This window comes from Heliconius melpomene, chromosome 20, assembly GCF_056956725.1.
Source record: "Heliconius melpomene rosina isolate 202511_hmr_F chromosome 20, ASM5695672v1, whole genome shotgun sequence".
In the NCBI taxonomy this organism is placed as follows: Eukaryota; Metazoa; Arthropoda; class Insecta; order Lepidoptera; family Nymphalidae; genus Heliconius; species Heliconius melpomene.
In genome coordinates this window covers 213322-239745 of record NC_140408.1, presented here as the reverse complement: position 1 = coordinate 239745, position 26424 = coordinate 213322, and the positions used below count along the sequence as shown (strand labels likewise).

General features: G+C 34.2%; 1 protein-coding gene and 1 non-coding gene across 3 annotated transcripts in view; both read right to left on the bottom strand.

Moving 5' to 3' along the window:
* Positions 1-447: 447 nt before the first annotated feature.
* TRNAG-GCC (transfer RNA glycine (anticodon GCC)) lies at positions 448-518 on the bottom strand. Its single transcript has one exon. It is a non-coding gene; the product is annotated as a tRNA-Gly (tRNA).
* Positions 519-18211: 17693 nt separating this feature from the next.
* AstC-R2 (Allatostatin C receptor 2) overlaps positions 18212-26424 on the bottom strand; it is a 72685-nt gene continuing 64472 nt past the window's right edge. For both annotated transcript variants that reach the window (XM_085204886.1, XM_085204887.1), the window contains 3 exons: positions 22851-22912; positions 20796-20850; positions 18212-19990 (listed from right to left, as the gene is read on the bottom strand). In XM_085204886.1, coding sequence (XP_085061012.1) covers positions 18676-19926 — 1251 coding nt within the window. In that variant the 5' untranslated portion in view covers positions 19927-19990; positions 20796-20850; positions 22851-22912 and the 3' untranslated portion in view covers positions 18212-18675. The remainder of the gene's footprint in view (positions 19991-20795; positions 20851-22850; positions 22913-26424) is intronic.

Here is a 26424-nt window from a genome sequence, read left to right as displayed (position 1 = left end):
TAAATCCTAATGCAACCCGTTTCGTAGTTTCAATAAGGATATTCCATTTGTTTTACACAGCAGGATTTTTTTAGTAGGTACCGTAATTTTAAATCTGTGCTACTAATCTATTCAAGTACTTATTAAAATATATTTAAATGACTATTTTTAGATTACTATTTTTAATTATTATATACTATTTTTATAGATTATTTTTAAACGGAAGAAATTATAAACAAAAACCTACCTACTAATAACTACTACAAAAAATATGAAACCAAATATATCGCGCTGAAATAATACATTCAACTCCAATTATACGTAATACGTGCAAACGCATCTAAATCTTCGTTGCTATAGAGGCAGGCGGGTTTTTTTTTCGAGCTTGTGGTTAATGCTGAAGAGGTTATGCTGTCCCTTATGAAAAGCAAGCACGACGTGGCTGCCTGTGAGGAAAATTAAATAGAATGCATCGGCCGGGAATCGAACCCGGGCCGCCCGCGTGGCAGGCGGGCATTCTACCACTGAACCACCGATGCGTGTAAGGCAGGCGGGCGCGGCGGGCTCGCTTGTATAAGCAAAACGTCGCGGGACGCATGGCGGGTGGCGAACCGTTTCGCAGCAAGGATTATTTGATATTGTAACAACTTCTAAAGTACTTATTAAAATGTAAAACAGTAAAAGACAGTTTTGATCTACATTAAATGGCCAACGTAACTAATGTACTTATTTATATGCTGAGAGTAAGGGATAAGTGAAACTTGAGTAACATACAGCTGTTGTGTCAACGGCGGGATGTGTCAACAATTAAATGCGTTTTTCTCTAAAACTATTCGCAATTTCGAAATAGTTTAAAAAGCAAATTTTATCTTCGTTTAACGTAGAAATTTAATGAGGTATTTTAAAGGATAAGGATTAATACAATTATGGAAAAATATCCCTCACAATAAAAAATATATTGAAATTATTATTTTTAGACAGAAATATGATCACTACGCGTTATTCTTAAAAGATACGAATATGCCATCGCGGACTTTTTTGTAGATCTTATTAAGATGAACAATACTCCAGTACATTTTTTTCATGTAGTATTTACCATTAAAGCAGCGCATGCGCCAAAGTGTCTCAGCGGGTAGGACTTTATACACATTTATCGTATTTATGTTAATTTACATAAGAATGTACAAATAATAAACTATATATAAACCTTCCCTGAGAAATACTCGACCTAATGGTGAAAACCGCATACAAATCCGTTGGGTGGTTTAGAAGAAGAAGAGTTAGAAAGTTCAGACAGACACAAAAAGCGACTTTGTTTTATAAGATATAGGATATGCTTTAATCCCGCAGGGTAGGCACAGAGGAGCCAGTGTTAAGACACTACGTTGTCAACTTTCTGTGTGCTGAGTGGAAAACGAAGACCAGAGAAGTACCAGAGTGTATCATATAAAAACGTACGACCATCACGCTTTGTCACACGGTCTGAGGTGTTTGTTTAGTATCCTAAATTCATCTCCCAGCAAAAGTTTTGCTAAGGCTTTTGAATATTAACTAAATAAATTTACATATGTTTATATTAGGCCTCTTTTTAGTTTTTTTCTAAGATTAACCGAATCCACTTTATTACATTACCATAAGAAATTAAATGATTGTAGTTGCGATGGTTGTGTTGATTTCCACTCAGGATAATAAAATATGTTAATTTCCTTGTCCTGGTAACAAGACAAAGCACGTCGATGAGTTTCGTCGCTCAATATGCAATGTCTCAAAAATTAATTTCTCAACGGAGTCTTAACACTAGGTTCCATTGTCTACCCTGCTATATGGGAAGTACAACTTAAAGCTATACCTAACGAAATTTACTGAGTAATTCTTCCAAATTAAAAAAAAAATACAATTTGCTTGTTGGCTGAGCGGAGCTTAACACTGTGCCTTTGCATAACCAGAAGAGACCGTCGTAACTTTTACTAACTGATCCAAGGTGCCGTCTGGTATGATAAATTAACTAATTAAATCGAGCAAGTCCGTACATATGACATTTTCATCTCCTTATGTCTGTATATTAGATTTTCTTGTTGGTTCCACCTAAGATTAACCAATGTCATTGTTTCGCGAGACAACGCAGACTAATAGCTTTCGAAAACGGAACATTCTCACATTCTCTGGACGTGCTATTATTTCTTGTGGAGAAAAGCATTTAGAAATTTTGTAAAAAAAGTGATATTAAGAGGGGAACGAAATTACTTAATGAATCGATTTCTATATTTTTTTGTTTCACAATACATTTTTAGGACAATATGGATGATAAGCTTTTACTATAAGAACAAATTTAAATTTCTCATGTAAAACAGCAATATCAGCAAACCAGTACTGGGAACACGGTCGCTAGCGTGACTGCAGGAGACCCTCGACGATTCCATTGCATCATCAATATTTATCAAGAATCTTGTTTTACTTAAAATAAATATAAACAACATATTCTATGTATAATTATAACAAATCAAGAACTTTACCATTTCTATTTATACCTCCTTAGATACCCTAATTCCGGGTCAAAAGTAGCCCCAACATTCACGTGATGAATATTCAATATGTAACAATTGCTGAGTTGTGTGATCCAACAAGCTATTAAAAGTTTCCTCCACAGGCTCAAGTACGAGTATCTGACAGTACATGTGTCGTTAACCACTTTGATGTTGGGATAGTGGTATGTTATAATATGTATGTGTTTAAGGGGTTGTAACTACGGGTTAGCCTACCTGCCACATGCGGGCTACAATGTGAAGCTAGAAATATACATGTGCATAATATGGGATATTTAGTGTATTTTAAGGCTTCGCAGCATAGTTGGAGCGTGTTAAACTTAATACGATGAATTTAAATATATGTAGAAAAATTATATTTGTGTCAATATATTTTTTTGATGTCATAATGCCGAAAAAGCTCTCTGTCACGTTCCGCCTCTCGCGAGGTGCAATTATATTAAAAATAAGTATTAAGAAGAGGCCGTTGTGGCGCAGTGGCGCACCGTTTATAGTAAAAGAGATGGAAATGGAACAGAATAACACCGTTTTGGTTCGTTTGCTTGAGTGATTTATTAAATATAAGCAAGTGACGTTACGAATTATAAAAATGTTATTTTCAAATTTCATATAGCTGGTTACGCAAAGGAAGGACAAACCCTACAATTTTCGAGACTTTACGTATTGAATGGCAGAATTCAACGCCGAATATAATATACAATTTTGGTTTATTTGGGCTACATTCTTAGTACATAAAAATATTGTTACATAAGATTATTTCCAAGTTCATTGATATAACGTAATACAACAACCATTGCTATTCATCTTGTATTACGGCCGGCGGCGTCATGTCAAAAAATATACATCAAAAACATGTATGTCTTGCAGACATCTTACAATGTCTCTATTTCGTCGACTGAACAAATGTACAATAAAATAATGAAAGTAGCTAGTAAAAAATATTCCGTCAAATATATGATGATATTTTAAGAAAATACTTTTCTTTTTCTTCGTGTCATATAATGGGGTTGCTCAAATTGAGGTTTCTCAATATTTAGCCACGCCGACTGCATTATCCTTTACCATAGTCAGATAGACAGACGAGCACCCAGACGGTTTATTTGTGAGCCGCACTCACATGTTCTGCGTATACCCATTTTACGTGATTTTCTTTCCATCGGCCAACTTTTAACTACTTAATAGACGTATTAAGACTTAATAGTCGTCAAATCGACGGATTTAACGACTTCCGAGTTAGCCACTGCAAGTGATGGCCTGGAGGTATGCACTCTTTGGGAAGGACACCTGAATGGGCCCGACACGGATCACAAGGCTGTGTGTGTTGATGTCAAATACTTAAAGATTAAAATAATAATATTTTCGAAAGAAAAGTTTGCTGAGGCTGCCGTGGCACAGTGGCACAGCTGACTGCGTATCAACGTTCAAACCCGTTGTTCTTACTCCTCTCGCCACATAACGTCTGAAATATGACATAATAGACATGGTCGTAGGTTTGGATAGCCACTCGTAGGAATTATTATACTCTACCTATTTTATTCTGTCTCGGCGCAACAGCGCGACAGCGTTTAATTGCTAACACGGCGGTTGTGGATTCGATCCCAACTCGAGGAATAATATATTTTTTTAATTTATTTCTCCGCTCTGGTAGACGGACCGCGGCGTTAGGTCTGCCATTTAACACGTAATGTCTCGATAATTGGAGAAGAGTGGAGAGTCGTGAACGGAGTGTGTTCTTATACTCTCATGTTATCCCATAAGATCAGTGTTATGAAAATACTCAGTGAACTAACTGAATCGGAATAAAGTGAAATGCTTAGTTGCGCTCTGGTTTCTTTATCTTTTATATGCGATAGTATACTTGACCGTACTCAAAAGGTAGAATGTATGGTAGTTAAGTGTACATGAAAAGATATCACACGTGATAAATTGATGTAGGACCTGCAGAAACCAGACCAGATGGTCAGCCCTAAATTGAGGGTGGCTTTTAATGGAACTCTTATATGTACGAGCATATAATATTTTTAGCTTAAGTAAATACTCTGTCTTGTGCGACTTTACGTTAAATACTTTTAAATAAAATAATTTGACTAAGGTAAAATACATTACTTTTTATTTGTTTACGTTACGTCTAGACTTGCATTATTATTAAGAGGATATGTTTAATATTTCGTTTGAGATACAAATAAAATTCAAAAAAATTTCCTTAATTGTTGAATATATATTTTTTTTAGTTTAAAAAACTGTTACGTCTCTGTAAGTAAATCAAATCCTTACAATATATCCACAGCTTATTTTAAGATATTTTATTAATACAATAGTTAAATTTATCTTGACTCCTAGATATACACTGTACTGTATATTTTATAATTACATGTCAAAACTTGAGATATTTTTACTTTTCTTTAGAAAATCATAATTTTGGGATAATATATACCTACTTACGTAAAACGCAAAAAAGCGTGGGCATCCAAACAGTAGTAGGTACATACTCGTAACGTATCCTCTAGCAATCCATATTTTGCGTGGGCTCAAATTCATGAATGAAAAGTCTGCCCACGCTCGTTTCTCAAAATTTCGTTCAGTGAGAGAAGTCGTAAAACAAAGTAAAGAAAAATATAATTGGTGGCCAAATGTCGAAGGAAAATAGTAAAGGTTCGTACTATGTGCGTGGGCGGTAAACATTATAATATGATAATCATTATAACTTTCTTGGTCATTGCTGCTTTTAACAGGAACTCTTAATAATTCTTAGTTGAGGTTACTCAATGTATTATAGTTTCAATAAAAAATAATAATTTTGTTATTTGGAGACACATTCTTAGTAAGATTTATCGTGAAGAAGGGAAATTCGTATATAATTTTATTAGAATTTAGAAGGTATCATTTTGAATTAGGTTTTTGCTTTACACGTGCCATGGTACATAAACCGGAGATCGACCGGAGAGTAATTCGATTTGTTAAAAATAGGATTCTTCATAATTTGTTAAAACGGTTGTTCAAGGCTTATGGATTCCTCCAAAAGAAGATTGAACCCACAACCATCTCGTAATATGAAATAAATATTATCGACAGTACATTTGTACTCAACGTAATATGTATTTAACGTAATATCAAGGTATTTGTGCATACATCCCGAAGGGCTGTAAAGTTACATCGTCCGTAACCAAACCCCCGTCCCTTGCACGACTTAGAGGATATTATGAACGCTAAACAAACTTCATTGTTCCGGTTACCCTCGAATGTAGTCATTTGTAGTTTTGTTTACATTGTTAAACAACATCTTATGAATATAGCACATATGTATGTGATATTAAAATTATATGTCGCTTTTTTTAGATTCGAGCAATTTTTAAACTAGAGGGATAGTGACAAGACACTTATTCTTTCCGTTTCCGCCTGAGTTCTGAAACACTGTACGTTAAGTTGAGGAAATAAAAATAAATTCTCCGCAATAGGCCCCCCTACAACTGTTGCGTTTACACTTGCACTCTACACTCTCCTGTCGCTGCGCCACTTACTAGTGGTTGCCGTATGTTTCAATTTGTGAACAACGTGAAGTTCCACGGTACAGCGGAGTTCAGTTTTGAATTCAACAAATTATAAACTACACAAATCAGTTGGAATTATGAAAACGCTTTTTCAAACATACTTTATGTAGACCTGTCATTATATTAAATACTACTAATATTAATGCTTCTCTGTACCTTCATTCTGTATCCGCATATAGCAGAGTAGAAAGACTGGAAACTTAATATTAAGATACTTCGTCCCCACTTAAAACACTTCCATTTCCCATTTTCCGCCGGATTCTGGAGGCATTTCGAGTTGAGTGGCGGAACTAAACGCCGCACTTTACATTTGTTACCTAAACGAAGAAATTAAAATATTATATATTTAATTTGCTCGAGTGGAAATCGATCCTCCAACTGGTCGCGTTTACAGTGGCACGTTTGAGCCCCTGCGCCCCGACTGCCCTCAAATATTTCGATAATATAAATAGATAAATAGTTATTTTACGCCACGTCGCCCGATCGGTGAGTGTCTAATCTCAAATCTCTACGCCTCAGGCCTAACAAATTGGGTAATGTGATATAGGCGGAGTAAATTGAAAATTATTACTGTGTACTTTAGCAATGGCGATTGTTATTCATGAAAAAAATGTTTATATACATAGATATCTTTAGAATTAGAGTATTAAATCTTGTCGATTTTCTTGTGGTCTTGTCGATCGCCGCGAGGAATTGTAATATTTAATACTTTCATTTTCTCACTCTGGTAACTAAATAAAGCGCGGCGTTGATTTCTGCCGCTTAACGCGGTATATTACTATAATTGGGTGGAGATTGGAGAAATGGAGAGTTTTAATTAATTGCTTTAATTTTAATAAATTCCTCTGCCTTTACCCTACTTGAAATTGAAGAGTCCTCGCTCGCAATGTTAGGGATCTCTTCAAATCACTTTGTAAAACAGAACTCATAAACTTATGTTTATTAAGTACATATATCGTTTAGTTGCTGCTAAGCTTCCAGCGAGTCATTCTACTAAATATCTACATTATGTATAAAGCAATAATAGAATCTATACTAATATAATAAAGCGGAAGAGTTTGTTTGTTTGAACGCTAAGATCTCTGGATCTACTGGTCCGATTTACTTTGTTTTTGTTTTGTACGAAAGCTGCATTCTTCAGAAGTGCTATAGGCTATATAACATTACATTACACATATAAACTAATAAATTAAAATACTTTCTAATTTGACATGCAATTTATTCTGCCATGTTAATAACAACCGTCGTTGATAAGCAACGGATTGCAAAGTTTGTTTGTTGATATTCATCCTTATGAAAATAAATATAAAAGTCACATTTGGCATTTTATCTAGATTGAAATTATAGTTTACTACTTAACATACTAATAAATAATTAAGGAGATGTCACTGATTCGGAATGACCTAGCCTTCGGGCGGCACAGTATGAGTATGACCGACGCGAACGGGCAGATGACGTTGACGGTTTTATTAATAATTTTCACACATTTTCGAACTATTGTTAATTTTTATGTAATTATTTGTTATTTATAATTAATTTAAACTAAACTTTGGTTCTCTTCTTATTTTATTTGATATTGCTCGCAACTGAAGTATTTAATATAGAAAAATGATTAATTATTTCATAGAGTCGATATCTACGTACGCACGCACGGAAAACTTTAGGTACTTTTTCTAATAGTAAGAATATTCTTTAGTTACTTTTACTTCTTTTGTTGGCTCATTTCAATAACTCAGATATTTTTTCTAATAATATGTCTCTACTTATTATTCGTTTTTGATTATTTAGGCTTATATATTCTTACTTATGCTATTGAAAACTGAAAATAATTTCATAAATATATTTAATAAATATTCTTATAGTTCAAGCAGGCGTAGCCGCGTCCGGGTCCACTAGTGTTTGATATAGGTGAATAGGTAAAGCGGGATAGACAAAGGGACCCAAAACTGCTATGACACTCCGTGTCTCATATTTCTAATTTTCGAGACATTCAACGCCACGCTTTGTCTCTGTATATCTCTATAATTTATTCCCCGAGTGGGAATCGAACCACATCGAACAACGTCGACGCCGTCCCACTGCGCTACGACGAGTTTTCATATAATAGTATTTGGTACAATCTGTGTCTTAACAAGTCTATAATAAAGGCACATAAAGTTGCGCGCGATGATTAGTTTAAAATAAAATCCCAGATTAAAGCAAAAAACATGTCCTCCACATGACAAAATACCGTCGCAGTTATCATTAAACTCTCTTTGATGGACGTCGGATGAACAACTTTTTTGTGTTACTTTTTACTGCCTAAAATTAAGGTTTCTTGCGGTATTAAATACTTAGTAAATGTCAGGTTCTGTAAATAGAATAATTAGAAATGTCAGTCAAGAATAATTAATTAAAGATAACAATTGTCCGGTCGTGTTACAAGCAATTGTGTCATGTAACACGGAGACAAGTACAGCAATTGAATGTTTGATTCACACATTAGTAAGTAGAAGTTGCTAGTTTGAAAAGAGTATTATACATTTAAAAAAATATAAAGTGGTGAGAAAATGGACACTCGAGTGACTCAACATTACTTTTTCCTTCTGCAAAGTCGAAGATGCAGACCTGGTTATTTGATATTAATTTCAGCATGTTATCTCTACGCGTTCTTGAGGAAAATGGTCTTCATGGACGGACAGATATATAGACAAACAGGCGGACGACAAGTGCTCCTATAACTGTTTACATTTCTCTTTTTAAATTTTTTTAGAGTTTCATACAAATCTTAAAAGTATTGGTAATTAATTTACAAGTTTTTGCCAAATTTAGAACTTGTGATAGATATTCAATTTTGAGTTCGAGCATTCCAGCTCAAATTGAGATATTTTTGTTTTTCACAACAGATTTCGGTCGTCCATGCCTTTTTTGTTGCCGTGTTTTCCCTAATAACTTATTAGTTTGTATGAAATGAAGACTAATCGATCTCTCAGTGAGTTGAGATGTTCGAGCTGTCGCTAACAAACTTTAATTTCAAGTTATCGATGCTTTACATCACTCACAAGTTAGGTCGTTTCCAACTTATTGATGGACAGAATTCATTAGCGGTTTTTTTTCTGGAAATTTATTTACTAGCTTTTTCATACCTACATGTATATTCCATATACGAGTATACCCACTCTTAAGTTTATAGTTATATTAAAAACAAATTATACATTTTTTTTACGTATATTGTGAAACTAATTTTCGCAAACTGTTACACTCACAATATTAAATATGATAATTATTTTTTACATCTTAATATGTCTTCGTGCATAACAGAGTATACCTTGCTATATGCGAGACAACGTTTCAGCTTTACTAAGTATAAAAATAAATAATAATGTTCCTTTTTTATATTCAATGTGGTTTTTTACTTCCTCGTCTACTCTTAATCGTAACAACGTAACTGTCACGTACATTTCAATATTAATTATCAAATACGTGAGTTTCATCACAATAAATTCAGTTAAAAAACCTCGCAGAAAATAATTTAAAAGGGATGCTGTTCCTTTTAGTAATGTTAATCTAGCGACGCTATACAGGAAGAGTACTTGTATCGTTTACCTTCACTTAGAGGATACGCGTGAAGTGAGACAACACTCTGCGCTCGTTCTACACGCAGCGTATGCATGGCAAAAAGAGATCGCCAAAAAATTAAAATATTCTTAAATTCTTTGTTTTATTTGAACCTACGACGCTGACAACCAGTCAAAAGCTCCAGTTAATAATAATACATGACATCAAAATATGACTATGCAAAATATAATATAATATGTTATATTTAATTATTTTATATATTCTCAACCGTAACAACGCAAATTTAACGTTTTCGAAACATGTATTCATTATGAAGTACGTGAGTTTCATCGCAATAACCCTAGCAATATGCAATTGGGCTTTTGAAAAAGAAGCGCACCAATTAAAAGTTATTCAATTATTCTTGGAATTTCGTATATTATGTCATGATATAAATATCAAGGTAGTCGTAGCGCAGTGACGGTTATCCCCACTCAGCGGTAAAGTTAATTTTCAAATCATCTAGAATTTCACAGATTCTTCAGAAATTTCAGAATTAAACAAAACGACAAAACGTGAGGTTGAGTTCTGCTACTCAACACGCAATGTGCGGAAAGTGGGAAAGCGGAAATATAATAGTCTACTTGAATAAAACATATTTAGAAATTGAATTTGAATTTAAAGTATAAATAGTTAAATATCATTTCGACCTCCACCGCCCGGACCGCCCGGACCACCCCACGTGTAATGACACATGTACGATGCTAGCTTTAGTTTATAACGATTGTATGAGTATTGCGTGAAGACAGAACTATTGCTAATGGGAATTATAATGCGAAAATACAATGTAATGAATCTTGTTAGCTTTCATTTTATAACAAAATATTAAAGTATGATATTTAAATTTCATATTTACCTACAGTTTGTGGTTTGATTAAAAAAAGGAAGTGATTTAACAGAACCAAAGCCGTCAGAGTTTTTAAATTTGATTTATCGGAATCAAAATCGGAGCCAGAACCGAAGTCAACGTAAAAATATATCTCGTCACTAAATATATTGATTACACCTTTTTTTATTATTAGTATTCTTCTTCTAGTGAAATATTAAAACAATCCATTAGAAGCCAGTGCAGTTTAAGCTTATTCTAATATAGCTAACTAGCGGACGCGCGCAGCTTCGCTTGCGTAATAGGGGTGAATTCTAATAAACCACGAAACATGTGTTCAATGAAATATTTTTAAGAGTCTAAATTTCAAATTTTATAAAAATCGGTGGCGATTTAATGTTTTTTCCATACAAACTTTCAACCCCTATTTCACCCCTTTAGAATTAGAATTTTTCAAAATCCCTTCTTAGTGGATGTCCAGATTACGAAAGTAATCATCTGTCCAAATTCCACGTTTCTACCATCAGCGGTTACGGCTGTGCGTGCGTCTTACCTCAGTCAGTGAGGACAAGTCCTTTTATATATATAGATACTAGTGGGCCCGGACGCGGCTACGCCCGCGAAAATATAAGCCTAAATCATTAAAATAAGTTAAAAAATAATAATAAGTGGAGATTTATTATTAGAAAAAATATCTGAGTAACCGAAATGAACAAACAAAAGAAGTAAAAGTAACTAAAGGAAATTCTTAATATTAGAAAAAAAAACCTAACGTTTGCTGTGCGCGCGTACTAAACATTTTTCTATATTAAATAATAATTATTTTTTGCAAACAATATTAAATAAAATCTCAAATGATTAAAATTACGATATTTTAAGTGTATAACATCGGTATAGATAACCGAACTGAGATAAATTAATTATAAGCAGCAAATAATTACATAAAAAATAATAGTAATTCGAAAATCTATAAAAATTTACAAAATCATCAAAGTCATCTGCCCGTTCGCGTCGGTCATACTCATATTATGCCGCCCGAAGGCTAGGTCATTTGGAATCAGTCACATCTTAATTATTTATTAGAATGTTATACAGTAAACTATAATTTCCATCTGGATGAAATGCTAAAAGTGACTATTATATTTATTTTCATAAAGATGAATATCAAATTATAGCAATCATCTAATTTTTGTTAATGTATACAAATCTATATCGGCGCGCGCCATGTATGCATTAAGCAAGCTCACTTTGGGTGACGTTTTCTTAAAACAGCAAACTTTGCAAGCCGTTGCTTAGCAACGCATAGCGACGATTGTTATTAACATGGCGGAATAAATTCATTGTCAAATTAATTATTTTAATATATTGGTATATAACGAAAATATTACAAATATGAGAAAAAAAAGTATCCTATGTTCATCCCGGGACCCTCAAGTATGTCTATATGAGTATTTTATCACAATTAAATTAGCGGTTTAGGCCTGATTGCGTAAAAGACAGACAGACAGACAGACAGACAGACAGACAGACAGACAGAGTTACTTTCGAATTTATAATATAGGTATGGATAACAAGTATTAAAACAAAATAATAATTTAGAAAACTTATTTGCTGATTGACTTATTTTAATTTAAAAGGCCGTTCAAAATATAACTAACTAGCGGCCCGCTCGCGGTTTCACCCGCGTGAACTATGTTCTTATTAATTTCTGTCTCCATGACTACGTCCTAGTGACGTTATGCAAAATTTGAGACTCCTAGCATTTGTAGTAACGAAGTTTCATACAAACTTTCGACCCCAAAAACAACCCCTTAGAAGTGGAATATTATAAATTTCCGTCTTAGCGAGCACCTACGTCCTGTAAATAACTCCTATGCAAAATTTGAGATTCCTAGCACATGTAGTTTCTGAGATTTCGTGATGAGTGAGTGACCTTTCGATTTTATATATATCGATTATAGATATCAAATGACAGAGTAACCTCTGCCGGATGAATAGCATCGGAACTGAAGATAAGGTGTTATCTCAATCGGACAATCGGAGGTTCCGAAACATTCCTTGTTAAATCTATATTCGAGTGAATGAATTATCTTCATTTTACCAACCTCTTAGCCAACACACAATGTCCAATTGTTATGGAAAACGAAGAACGAATGGCATGGCTATGTAACGCTGAAAATCTTACATTCAATAATAAATACATTACAGTTTCGTTTAATTCAATTCGTTTCCTTCCTACTTTTGTCTTAAGATTTCATTCGTAATTAATTATTCACGACGTTAATCAAGTTATCTCCTAATTCGTGGGTGATTTTCAATTTATAACGTTAATTTGTATTGAAGGGGACCGGATGTCGCTTCTTCTTCAGTGTTTCTTATTGTATTCAAAGCATCTGTGGAATTATTGCTTTATTTTGTACATTTAATTCATTAGTTAAATATTGTTTAATATTTATAAACAATATCCCGCATAGCAGTTTTGGGAGAGGAGTGAGAAGACACTCCGGTTCCAACTTGCAGTGCTCAGAGCCACACCTGGTCTCGTTATCGCAACTACTATATAGTTTACAAAATAAGTGGTAAACACTACTAATTCAGAGAATTATTTATATCATGAGGAATAGTGTAACCGATTGCGGACTCGAAAATTTGTCAACAAAAGTAGTCTATCTAGTGAAATTGTAAGCCATAGGGGTCACGTGCACCGATACCTTCAGTACGTCCAGCTCGCATTATTGCAACTGTCATATCAATTTATTTTGATATCTACAGTACCTACTTATGGGAAATATGATTTTCTTTGTCCAATTACATATTTTTATCTTTAATGAAATTGAGCAGCTTCTCTTTTGTTTTGTTTATGCTATATATTGCTTATTACAATTGGCTCTAAAGTTTTAGTTATTTTTATCGTTGTCTCTATAAGTTTTTCACAAAGCTTTATTACTCAAAGGTATGTAGGTACTAAGATTCTAAGAATAAACATTTAATAAGAGAGAATTCTGTTTCATTATGAATATTTAATGCACTTAGTGTTTATGAATTAATCACTTAATAATTATGAAATACTACATAATTATGATTCGAATTCGTAACGTAACTGATAAGTAACAACACTGATAATGTTTGTTACGAAACTGATGACATAAGGCATTATACACAACAAAATAAGAATATTATATGAATAAAATTCGAGACAAGATTAAAATTTTAAAGATTCAATCGTTGAATTAACAGATTATAAATGTAAGAAAACATAACAAAGTGAGACTATTAACGATATAATAATGATAGTTCGTAACGTAATAAACTTATATTTCTAGTTAGAGATCACAAAGTTAATGATAAAATTAAATCCACTTTAAAATATACCAAAATTCGAGTCGTTATCACGGGAATTAAGTGTAATTCTTTGTAAGTGTTTATTCCGCATATCTTCATATTTAATAGGATTGGTCTGTTTAAGACGTTCTCTATATCTTTATTGTCTTTCAGCATTTGACATAGGAGCCATGACGGTTACTGAAAATAAAAAAATATGTATCAACTAGTGGGCCCGGACGCGGCTACGCCCGCGAAAATATAAGCCTAAATAATTAAATTAAGTTAAAAAATAATAATAAGTGGAGATTTATTATTAGAAAAAATATCTGAGTAACCGATATGAACAAACAAAAGAAGTAAAAGTAACTAAAGGAAATTCTTAATATTAGAAAAAGTACCTAAAGTTTGCCGTGCGCGCGTACTAAACATTTTCATATATAATTATTAATTTTTGCGAACAATATTAAATAAAATCCCAAATGATTAAAATTACGATATTTTAAGTGTATAACATCGGTATAGATAACCGAACTGAGATAAATTAATTATAAGCAACAAATAATTACATAAAAAATAATAGTAATTCGAAAATATATAAAAATTTACAAAATCATCAGTCATCTGCCCGTTCGCGTCGATCATACTATGCCGCCCGAAGGCTAGGTCATTTGGAATCAGTGACATCTCCTTAATTATTTATTAGAATGTTATACAGTAAACTATAATTTCAATCTAGATGATATGCTAAAAGTGACTATTATATTTATTTTCATAAGGATGAATATCAAATTATAGAAATCATCTAATTTTTGTTAATGTATACAAATCTATATCGGCGCGCGCCATGTATGCATTAAGCAACCTCACTTTGGGTGACGTTTTCTTAAAACAATAAACTTTGCAAGCCGTTGCTTAGCAACGCGTAGCGACGATTGTTATTAACATGGCGAAATAAATTGCATGTCAAATTAATTATTTTTATATATTGGTATATATCGAAAATATTACAAATATGAGAAAAAAAAAGTATCCTATGTTCATCCCGGGACCCGCAAGTATCTCTATATGAGTATTTTATCACAATTAAATTAGCGGTTTGGGCCTGATTGCGTAAAAGACAGACAGACAGACAGACAGACAGACAGACAGACAGACAGAGTTACTTTCGAATTTATAATATAGGTATGGATAGGTATTTAATAACATTTTATGTTTATTGTTTAGATCACTTTAACTTTAACAGCGCTAGTACAGAACGTATTTGTTTTTAAATTAAAGCCTCACCCGCTTGAGCTACATATTTATTAATTGACTATCTCCAGAGAAAAAAAATAGTAAGTACAAAATCACAACTAATTTCAGGAAGAATAAAAAAATGTTTTTAACTAAATCGGTTAAGCCGTTTCTGAGCTAAGCGTGCACAAACACAAAGACAAACAAGCAAACAGGCAAAAAACTTAAAAATCATTATTTTTGGTTACTTTACGTTATCAAAAGTCACCAATTGTTTTTTTCATATTCCAGCAATTTTTTTTATACACATATCTTCCGATGGTAACGTAATTGTGAACTAGGCTTCATATTTTCTCAATTTCGTTACGTAACGAAAAATAACGAAATTGAGAATGAAATCTGAGAAATTCTAACCTTTTTAAATATTTGCTCATAAGCCACGTGTTGCATGTGCAAGCACTGAAGTTCTTTTTTGAGATTTTGTAAAAAGAAGCAAATAATATAAACAAGAAAACGAAATTATAGAATACTTACCAAAATAAAAGCCGTTTATAACCCTGAGATGTAATTTCACGCATTCCCTCTAAAACATTTGAACCCCTCAACTGCTGCGAGAACACTACTTGTTGTAACTACGACAGCATTGACTTTTACAATTATGGTGCCACAACAAAAAATTATATTAAACACTATCCAAAATAATTGCGTTCATATTTTAATTGTACGTTACTAGCCCTGAGTAACAAAAAGACAATATTTTGGGACAAATTTACTTAACTAATATATATTGTTTATTAAATAATGTATCAATAAAAGTAGTTCTATTTAATATTATGCATAAAGTAAAGTAATATAAACATATCTGAAATCAAATAAAACCATAAATATTCGTAACAAATCAATTTTTAAAAAGTAAAGTGGTGAATGGGACACGAAAAATTGTATGGAAGCATTTTGAAAAGTTTTTTGCAACTAACAAAAAATACTATTATTTGCCATAATACATTTAAAATATTAAAAAAATCTTTAAGTTAATAAGTAAATTTTTCTTAAATGGCAAAATATTTAAATTATCTTTAAAATTGTATTTTTAAAACGCATTCAAAGTAGCGGGACAAGAAAAGACACAAAATGTACACTTTTTCTGATTATGACCCATAAACGATTTTTCTTTGTATAATTTAGTAATTGAAGTATAATTTTTAACCTGACATTTTAAATTCTTTTATTTTTATATTGATACATTGAAATTAAAATATGCCATAAATTGTTCAAAAACATTAAACATAACACAAGCGTCCTACAATCTACGAGTAAGTTCAATTAAAATGAATAATGCTTGAAGATTTCACGACAGAAATTGCTACAGATATTTCTGGTCGGACAAATTGCGACTCGAGTTAGCTTTGTGAGGATCACTTGACGGTGCCTTACTCTCCCCTCACCCTCACGTGGCAGGATGAATATTAATCACATCCATTTAATAGATATTAGGGCAATCTAAATATCTGAATAATGATTTCATAAGGAAAGATTGTCTAATAATCTGCCATTTTGAGAAATTGTCTATCTTATGTCTGCCTATAAATCTTATTTTTTATTTAATAAAAAAAAAGGGAAAAGCAAATTAATACGAAAGTATATTATAATATGTACATACAATAAGTGATTTAATAAAACTATAATAATCATTAAATAAGACAATTTATTTTTTGGAAAACTATACAAATAAAACACTGGTTGCGAAATTGAAACATTTAATATACATTTGTAAGATAATCAGATTAGGTCGCAATTAGTTTTTTAAGATTCCGGTTATATCTTGCGTATACTAGGGACGAGAAGAAGGCACGTAAGACACTGTGCCCCAACTTCGGGCAAATTTTCGTGTTAATCGGCGGAACTCTACGCCTTTGTTTTGTTACTAGAGCAAAAAAATTAAAATAATGTCGTGCCGACTACCTTCATTATTAGTTTTTATTAATATTTTTATTTCCGGTCATCATGCTAGGCAGAGAGATGTTATTGTTACTCTATTCCAATGAAATCACTCACTCCAACCACCAATTGAAAATCAAACTCACTACCGCTGCTTATGCAGCCACAATTACGATATTATTTTCTTTCAGTTTTACGCTTCCATAGTGGGGGTACGGGGACTGCAGAGAAATTCTAATCCGTTAAATAAAGTGCCGCGTAGCTTCACGCTGTATCTCGGTTGTGGCAGCGTGTTAGAAACAATATTGCTTCCTGCGGGATAGATAACCTTAGCTAGAAACTATGACTTATCAAAAATATAAAAGAAACAAGCGAAACCTTACTAAAAGTTTATATCAGCTTCGCTAAGTCTAAAATGGGTTTCGTCTGGATAAATTTTAATAAAATGAAGCCCAGTCAGATTACTCTTTGACAAATATTATAAAAGTACATAAAGGTTATTATTTGTACAGCGATGTCTATGAGAGTCTATCATTTATTAAAATAAAAAAAATCTTAAGCTTGAAAAATAAACGAATTAATTTTTTGGCTTAATATTTTTTATTTACATTTCGTTTATTTTTCAAGTTAAATAAATATTCCTCTTAAACAAGAATTTCAAGTTTAAATAATGAAAGTTTGTATTTTAACATAACTAGTCGTAACCCGCAGTATTGTTCGCGTGGACTTAAAGATGTAAAGTGGCAAATTTATTAATTTAAATGTTTATACTAATTTCTTTAAGTTAAATAATGTTAAAATAAGGTTTAGCTTTAGAGCCTTTACAATTGTAATCTTTAATTAGAAAAATATATATTTTCTTAGTAATAAAGTTAATTATGATAAAATTTATAAAGCAGTAAACTTGGCTATTCCCTGAAAATATACTGTCGTATACTTTTAATATAACAGCGGCTCGCCACCGTAATATCCTGATGGAATTGTATTCTTACGGCTTAGCGGCTATTCAGCTTCGGCCCAACCCGAGACTTTATTCAGCTTACGTCGATGTATTTGCGTATATGTCCATGTCACCCCGCCCTCCCCGCCCTCTCCGCCCCTCACCCCGCCCGGAGCCCCCTCGCCTCGCCCGGCCACTGTCATCTCACTTGATTGATACTCTCTATGAAAACCAATATTTCCTGACCAGGCCGTTCTATAACTGGGGACAATAAAACCAAGGATTTCAAATAAGTAAGTTTATTGATCACAAATAAAATTTTATGACAATTAAATATTTACAGGATATGTACATTTTTACAATAATAATCATAATTATAATATAATATTATGTATAAACTATTCGCCAGGCGATACACTACCTAAATATTAATAAATTCATCGTTACAACCCTAGGCCAACAACGTCTCTTTCGAACACCACAATAATGTATGGATCAATGAACAAAGTCCTACCAGGAACTCGTACTCGTATACTCGGCTCCACACAGTACATACTATTTTGATATTCATAAATATTACAGCAACTTATTTTTTAGGGCCGACAAATGAGGAGACAGGGCTCGTGTCTCTCAGCTGTCGGTGGTCACGCAATTAAACCAGTCTTAATTAAATTAATCAATAGAAATAATCATAGTGTCCTCTTCAAATATGGCAGTAGAGTCGCGGCTGCGGCGCGAGGCCCTCACTCAGAGGCGCGAATGTGAGAGACCGTTTGGGGCTATGAGTGGCGTGAGACCTGGACGGGAGTCCATGTGCAGGGCCTCGCTTACTGCCACGGAACGAGATGTGAGAGCTGTGGAGGCTTCTGACCTAGAGCCGCAAGCACCATCTCTTGGACTTTTCAACCCTCGAACTTCAGCCAAGGCGCGTGACTGCGCCCGCACTGCACTTCCACCTTTCTTCCTCGGTATTACGCTATTCTCCACATGTAATGTCGCATTTACATCCTTCCCAGCTGCACATGTACAAGCCTTTAAGAAACTCTTCTTAAAGTTATCTGATAGAAATGCATAAAGTATAGGATTCATTGCTGAGTTACTGTAGCTGAAGCAGGCTGCGACGAGGAACACGGTGATAGTGATACGACTGGCGCACTCTGTCGGCGGTGAATATATCAATGCCACCTGAAAGGCCCAATACGGTAACCAGCAAAGGACGTACACAGCTATTACAGTCAGAACTAGCTTGGTCACTTTTCTATGGGAGCGTTTCTTCTCCTTAGATTTATTTTTTGGGCCAACAGTTTTCAATTTTCTTATGACAAGGCAGTAAAAAACAAAAATAAGAGTTAGTGGCGCCGCGAAACCTAAGGCAAAAGAATAAAGAGTGAACGAGGTTTGTCCCTTGTTAAATTCGCGCTCTGGCCACACTATGTTGCACGATAGACTATTTTCGTTTTCTATTAGTGTGGTGTACATGAAGATTGGTGTCATGACTAGAGCTGACGCTGTCCAGGCAGCGGCTGATACGATACGGGATACGAACGGCGTCCTCAGTCTAGGCGCGGCTATCGGGTGGCAAACAGCTATGTACCTATCAGCGCTCATGATGCAGAGAAAAATACTACTAGTGAACTGATTTATTCCAGTGGATATCATATAAGCTTTGCACATAAATCTTCCAAACGGCCACGAGCGTAGCGACATAGTTACAATTAAAAACGGTATTCCTATAAGAAAACATTCATCAGCGATGGCCAGGTTCACTATATACATATTGGTCACTGTTTGCATTTTTGAATATCTCAGAACGACGTATATAACCAGCGTGTTTCCCAGGAGTCCGACGACACACACCAGGGCATACAGGATCTGAGTAATCACATACACTATGGGCAAGTTGACGTTAGGGCAGTTCTCGTAAGTCCCGTTAAATGTTCCGTTGTCATCAAAGGAGTAATTGTCGTTTCCATACATTTCAACATCTTCCAGCTCCATTTTGTATTTTTACTATTTAAATTAATTTTTATTTGCTTAGTTATTACTTTGTAGAGATATTTACCTGGAAATGAAAAAAAATACGTTTAATTTATTTTTGATCACGCTTAATCCCGCATATAGAAGGGAATGCAGAGGGAACCTAGTGCTAAGACAGTTCGTTCTCCATTTTTCACATTTATCAATACTTAGTATTTTTTTTTATATAATATATTACTACTATTTATTAGTAGTTCTATGAAAATTATATTAAAATTATAATTATATGACACGTGTGACAGGCTAGCAACATAATAAAATGAATTGCGAGAAATATTCTATACCTCTACATAAAATTATTACTCTACTATTTTCACAGACTTCAATTGAAGCACTGATTATATCTTTCTCAGAATTATTAAACAAATGGACTGAAACTGATTACTAGAAGCGTTTTCGTAAAATTTCATATTCCTAGAAAAATGAAGTCATGCCGGCGTGGTGTGACGGTGACACAGTGTCTGATGGTAAAGGCGACGAGTGTAAGTTTGATTCCTACTCGCTCCCATAAATTATCATTTTCTTTAATTAAAGGAAATTATGGATTTCACAGAGTGAAGTTTCATCCTGTATCTTTCACATTGGAAGTAAGATGTGAAACGGACTAGCAATGGGGAACTCATTACTAAAACAGTCCGTTTCCTACGCATCGTCCAATATTCGTGACATTATATATTGAGTGACGTAACTCAACTCCGCGCTCTTAAGTCCCCCGAGTGGGAGAATGACCACAATGACCACGACGGCCTCTTTATAATATTATCATTAATAGAATGGCTATTTCTGTACTGCCTCTTACGCAGTAGTCATTCACGAAACTTTAGACTTACATATTTTGGAAACAATTATCGCCAAAAGTTTTCGCTGTATTTCAGCATAATGTATCTGAAACAAAAAAAAACAAATAAATAATAATTAATTATTAATCCTGCACATTGCCTGTTGAGTGGTGGAAGTCAATCGGAGTGAGCCAGAGTGTCTTTACAATAGGTTCCCTCTACCTGCCCTGTTGTGTGCGGGATACAGCATGAAGCTGATTTTTTTATTATATAGAACCCAATATTAAGATACTTCATTTCATAATCTGTCCAATTTTCCAAACATTGCTAGACGTATAGACGTGTTGGGTGCGAATTCGACACTGCAGTGTGGAGTTCCCCTACCCAACACGTCTGCCTGAAGCTATCGGTTATTTACAAAAATGTAAGTATACCTTTTTAAGCAAGCATAATATTTATTTGTCAAAATAATAATATTATGCAATTTCAAAGTTTATTTATTAGTATTTGTTTAAAACGGGGCTGTCATTGCGTAAATGTAATTGCTAACAGTTGGCAATGGCCATGTTTATACAGAGATGATCTGTGGACACAGAAATAGAATGTTTGTAATCGGACGTCACATTGGTTATTGTTTCGGATAACATTGCGCAGTTCTCAACACCGCGTCCTTCCTCATATCTCATCTTCACGCAATTAGCAAGGTTTGTGGTGTAGGTAGGTGGCTCATAAATTACACTATTCTATATTATCTATCAATAAATAAAAGATCAAAATTGTGCTTCGATTGACCAACTTTATGAAACTTACTCTTTATATTTGAAAATAGTATCATGATTTGAATATAAATTTATTTTTTTTGTCTTCAATTACTTTCCTAAAACAGATTTTCTATAAACGCTACAAGTACTACAGAACGTGCTCATATTTAATGAAATGGAAAATGTCCTGGAGTGGGAATAGAACCCACAATCAATCGCGCTTACAGTCACACGCTTGTGGCCCTGCTCCACAGGCCTCAGAAAATTAAATTAAATATTTTCTGAACTTTATACCTGAGTTATCCATTTACAAAAGTCCTCAAAATGTATATTATATTTTTTTAGTATAATTTGAAAGGGTCAAACGCTTATAAATATTGACGGGTTACCCATTAAACGATCATCGCACCGCGTTACGGCGCTAGGAAGTACTTACCGCTGCCATTAAATATTTCAACTTACTAATTATTTCTGTTGACGCCTCCACGCCTCCGTCTGTTTAACATCTATACATATAAATTAGTTGGTGCTGTTTTTCTGATAGCCGTCTGATTGTGAACACGGCGGTTGTGGTTTTGATTTCCACTCGGGTGAATGAACTATTTTCATTTCCCCGCTCTGGTAACGATGAGCGGAGTTTAGCTCCGCCTCTTAAGGACCAACCCTATGTCTCTAAAATTGAAAGAAAAAGAGAACGGAGTATCTTAACTCTAGCTTGCGTCTGTCCACCCAACTGTATATGGGATACAGTCTAAGATTTCAAAAATCCAATTTTTCGTATTATTCGTAATTAAATAAGAAAACTGACATCCTCTACTTTTCGATCATTTTGAGTCATTGTACCTATTGGTGTAGCAAATGTGGAAAATGAGTAATGTCTAGCTCCCAGCCGTTTACTGATTATATTTATAATACGCTTAAAATAACGTATTGGAAAACAACATATTATTTATAGTTGTAAGAACTATGATACTATTTTTGAAGTTGTGTTAACATTCTTTATGTAAACACATAAGGTGGCGAGACGAAAACGTAAACTGTTGTAGAAATACACTACAAAGAAGCTACGTTAAGATTGACGTCATTAGGGTACCCGACGTACCCGATGTGCACGCAATGCGGGTTCAATTCCCGTTCAGTAGGAGGTTTACTTAAAAACTCTTAAAAACCATTTTCAGTTTTTCTGGAGCTAGGCAACGGCATTAATTAACTCATCTTTCTGCTATATACCGTTAATATTATATAATTATTTATTCACATTTCAAATTATTTATCAATGCTGGAAGCACCAAGACACACCAGCCAAGAATCAACTAAACTTTTAATGAAAAACAAATAATCCCACCTCTAAAGAGGCCGCACCCCGCGCCCCTAGCCCCTCACCCCTGCCTCCTCAGCTCGTCAGATCTGAAACAAAACAAAATAATTAATTTCCTTTTCAACAACAAGAACTTAATTTATAGCCTTTAATTAAAACGGTTTGTACGATTAATTTAATTTCAGAGTCAATTGATTTTAAGAGTTCCGTACCTCCAAACGTAAAAATGGAACCCTTACAGGATCACTTTGTTGTTCGTCTGTCCGTCTGTCAATACTGTTTATATCAAGATCGCGTGGAGCTATCAAGCTGAAATTAATGTCAAATATTTAGGTTCATGGTGAAAAAATGAAGCTTCTGAGCTGACGCAATCAAAGGATACGAGCTTTTATGCATTGATTTTGTTGCATACTGTATGCAATTCACTGCATTGTCAAAACCTATAGGGTTATTCCCGTGTACTTACAGGCACGAAATTCGGCACGAAGTGAGAACCTGCAATACAACTGTTGTTTTATAACAATTACGTTTTAAAGCGTTTATAATACAGCTTCAGGCTGTATCCCGCACAGCAGGGTAGGCGGAGGGAACACGCCGTTCCCTACTTACTGTTGAATATTTGAAGCTCTGCGTGGTGAGTGGTCGAACTTATCAGATTGAGTAGCAGAGTTTAACGCTGCATTTAGCGCCGCGTACAATCGCGTTTACAACTCTACAAATTTATAACTTCTAATTTTCTTACAAAGAGTAGCGAAACTACAGATAATTCTATCTTTATTTCATTTTCGGGAAACAATCACAGAATATAAGATAATAAAAGACGCCCCAATACTGATTCGGATTTACGAAATCGCTTTAGATATTCACTAGGCCGAGTAAGGCAGCCTGAAAATCTGTAAAGGCTACGTTTTTATGACTATGTAATTCCCGTGATAGTAATATAGCCTTTTTTCTTTTATAATTTAAATACTAATTTTGCGGCAAGAGTTAGTACTAATATGTATGAAAGAAAAAAGAAGGCAGTCGCGGCGTAAGGCACAGTATCTAACTGTAAAGGTTAAGTTTGTAGGTACCATCCTCTTTCGACGAAATTAAATCGCTCGGGCTTACTGGTTACAAAGGGCGGCGTTGAGTTCCGCGATTTGGAGTATCGGAGCATGAAGTGTATCTTTTTACACTTGCAGCTTGTGATGTTGCAAATTTAATTAAAAAATAAATGTTACTAACATAAGTTAATCAAAAATGTACCTACCTACCTACTAAGAAAAGTTATATGGACCAAAAATTTTAATAAAGAGATTATTATTTACCCACGACGCTGGGTGGATTGGGCCCTCGTCGAAAATGCAGGTGATGCAGATGCTCACAGCTGATCTCGCACGTCACGGCACGCCACCGCTAACAGGGTGGTAGCGATTCTACATTAGTATATTTTAATATAATGAATTCAATTCTGTACAACAAATATAAAATATAAAAAATCTCGGGGTCTTTATACAAGTAAAAGGAGCCTACATTAGTATAGTATTTGATTGTTAGTTGTTCGCTTTTAAAAAACTACTGGACAGATTTTGATGTAACACGCAATTGAGCAATTGCAATGGACATTTGAGACGTTCAAAACCTTTTTATTTTTTCTTATACCAAAAAAAATCAGATGAAGTCAGATGAAGTTACTAGTGTAGTAAAAACGACTGTCTAAATAACTGTGAATGTGACCCAAAATATTATTAAAGCATCGTGATATATGAATGTTAAGAAGATTTTATTATTTTTGTCTCGTATTTTTACGGTCTTGGCTCATAAGACATTCGAGAGGCATCAAAGGTTGGTTTCTAAGGAGATACTCATGTAGAAATATACAGATATGCTTAGTTAGTATTTTATTATTATGTAAATAGTCATATTCCTAAGGATTACTCATCTTGTTGGCAAAATTAGGTTTTGTAAAGAAAATAGATTTAACACAGCGTCCAACTGTAAGTGCGATAGTTGTGGGTTCGATTTCCACCATGGCGGATTAATTGTTTTTATTTCTTCACTCTGGCAGCGATATAAAGAGCGACTTCCACTACTAAACGGCAATGTCTTGAAAATCGGGTGGTGCGTGACGAATGGAGTGGCTTAACACTAGGTTCCCTCCTCCTCCGCCTGCATGAAGGATACAGCGTGAACCATAAGAAAACAGTACTCGGTCTACATGCAAATTAGCAGACATTACAAAACAAAAGTAATTAGTTTCGTTTCCACCTAACAAATTAGGATATAAACCTTTTTTATTAGTGTACCAACACAGCGGTTAGAGGCGACCCCGCGGGTGCACTTACAGCCAGACCTCTTTGTTTATTGCGTGTAATCTACTTTATACTGCAGTTTCGATATTAAATGTCTATGAATTTTCTTACTAAAAGTGTAACTGCTTGTTTAAAGTTAATTTATGAAATAAGAGTGGTAACTGAGTACAGACGTGATGCAGGAGCCAGGAGGAGGAGAGACGCGACAGGTTCTGTTCTCGATTCTCACTCACAACGTTGACCACTCAACACGCAACGAATACAACAAGGCAAAAAATACAAAAAGTTTTATTAATCAAATTAAAAAAAAAAAAGAAATCGTATGGACGAGACGAAAGAGGTATGTAGAGACCGTACCCCGCTAGGGATAAAGCGTGAAGCTATGTCTAAAGAAATCGTACTGTAAAATAACCATTTTGTTAAGTTGTTACTGTTTTACATATACATATAATGTTTAATATAGGTATACCTAATGTTTATAACATCTTGAAATAAAAATATGTATCAAATATAAGGTCTTATTGGAAACGCAACTCGCAAGGAAGGATGTCGATGTAAGAACTCCGAGAGCGCAGAGACAAATGATATAAAATTTACTTTTCAATTGAAAAATCACTCGCTTCGAATTCTACGAAGAAATATTATATTATTTGCAAAGCGATTTGACTTCCACGATGTGAGACGGAACGGTTCATTTTATACACCAGCTTTTACTCACAGCTTTTACAGGATATGTGCAAATTCTATTTTTCGGGTAAGAATTTAATATACTATGAAATTTTGTAAGTTTAAGTGAATTGTCCCATATTATACGATTAGAGGCCGTAATACCTGACGGCACAGCGGGACAACGTTTAATTTTAAACACAATGATTGGGTTCAAACTTACACTTGGTGCAACATCTTATTTTTATCAAAGCTCAACTTGATGTATAATAAAGCGGTTCTCGATAAATTGACTATTCAGCACAAAAGTTTGAACCAGTAGTTACTTAGACTGAAAGTTAGCGCAAACAAACCCTTTATAATTTTAGTATAAAATATAAATTACATTATTTCCAAAGCGAGAAATACTTGGAATCATTACAAAACCAAATATACTTAAAAGCCCGATGTTGAGTTGCGCCACTCACTCGCCTTGAAAAATTTGGTGGAAAGTGGAGGTCGGAGTGTCTTAACACTAGGCTGCTATATGCGGGATACAGGGTGAAGCTGATTGTATTATTAATATGCCTACGTATAGGTACGTTATCTCTTCTCATGTCTTACATAAGCTTAGGTTGTAAGCTTGCAAATGTTCGTGTAAG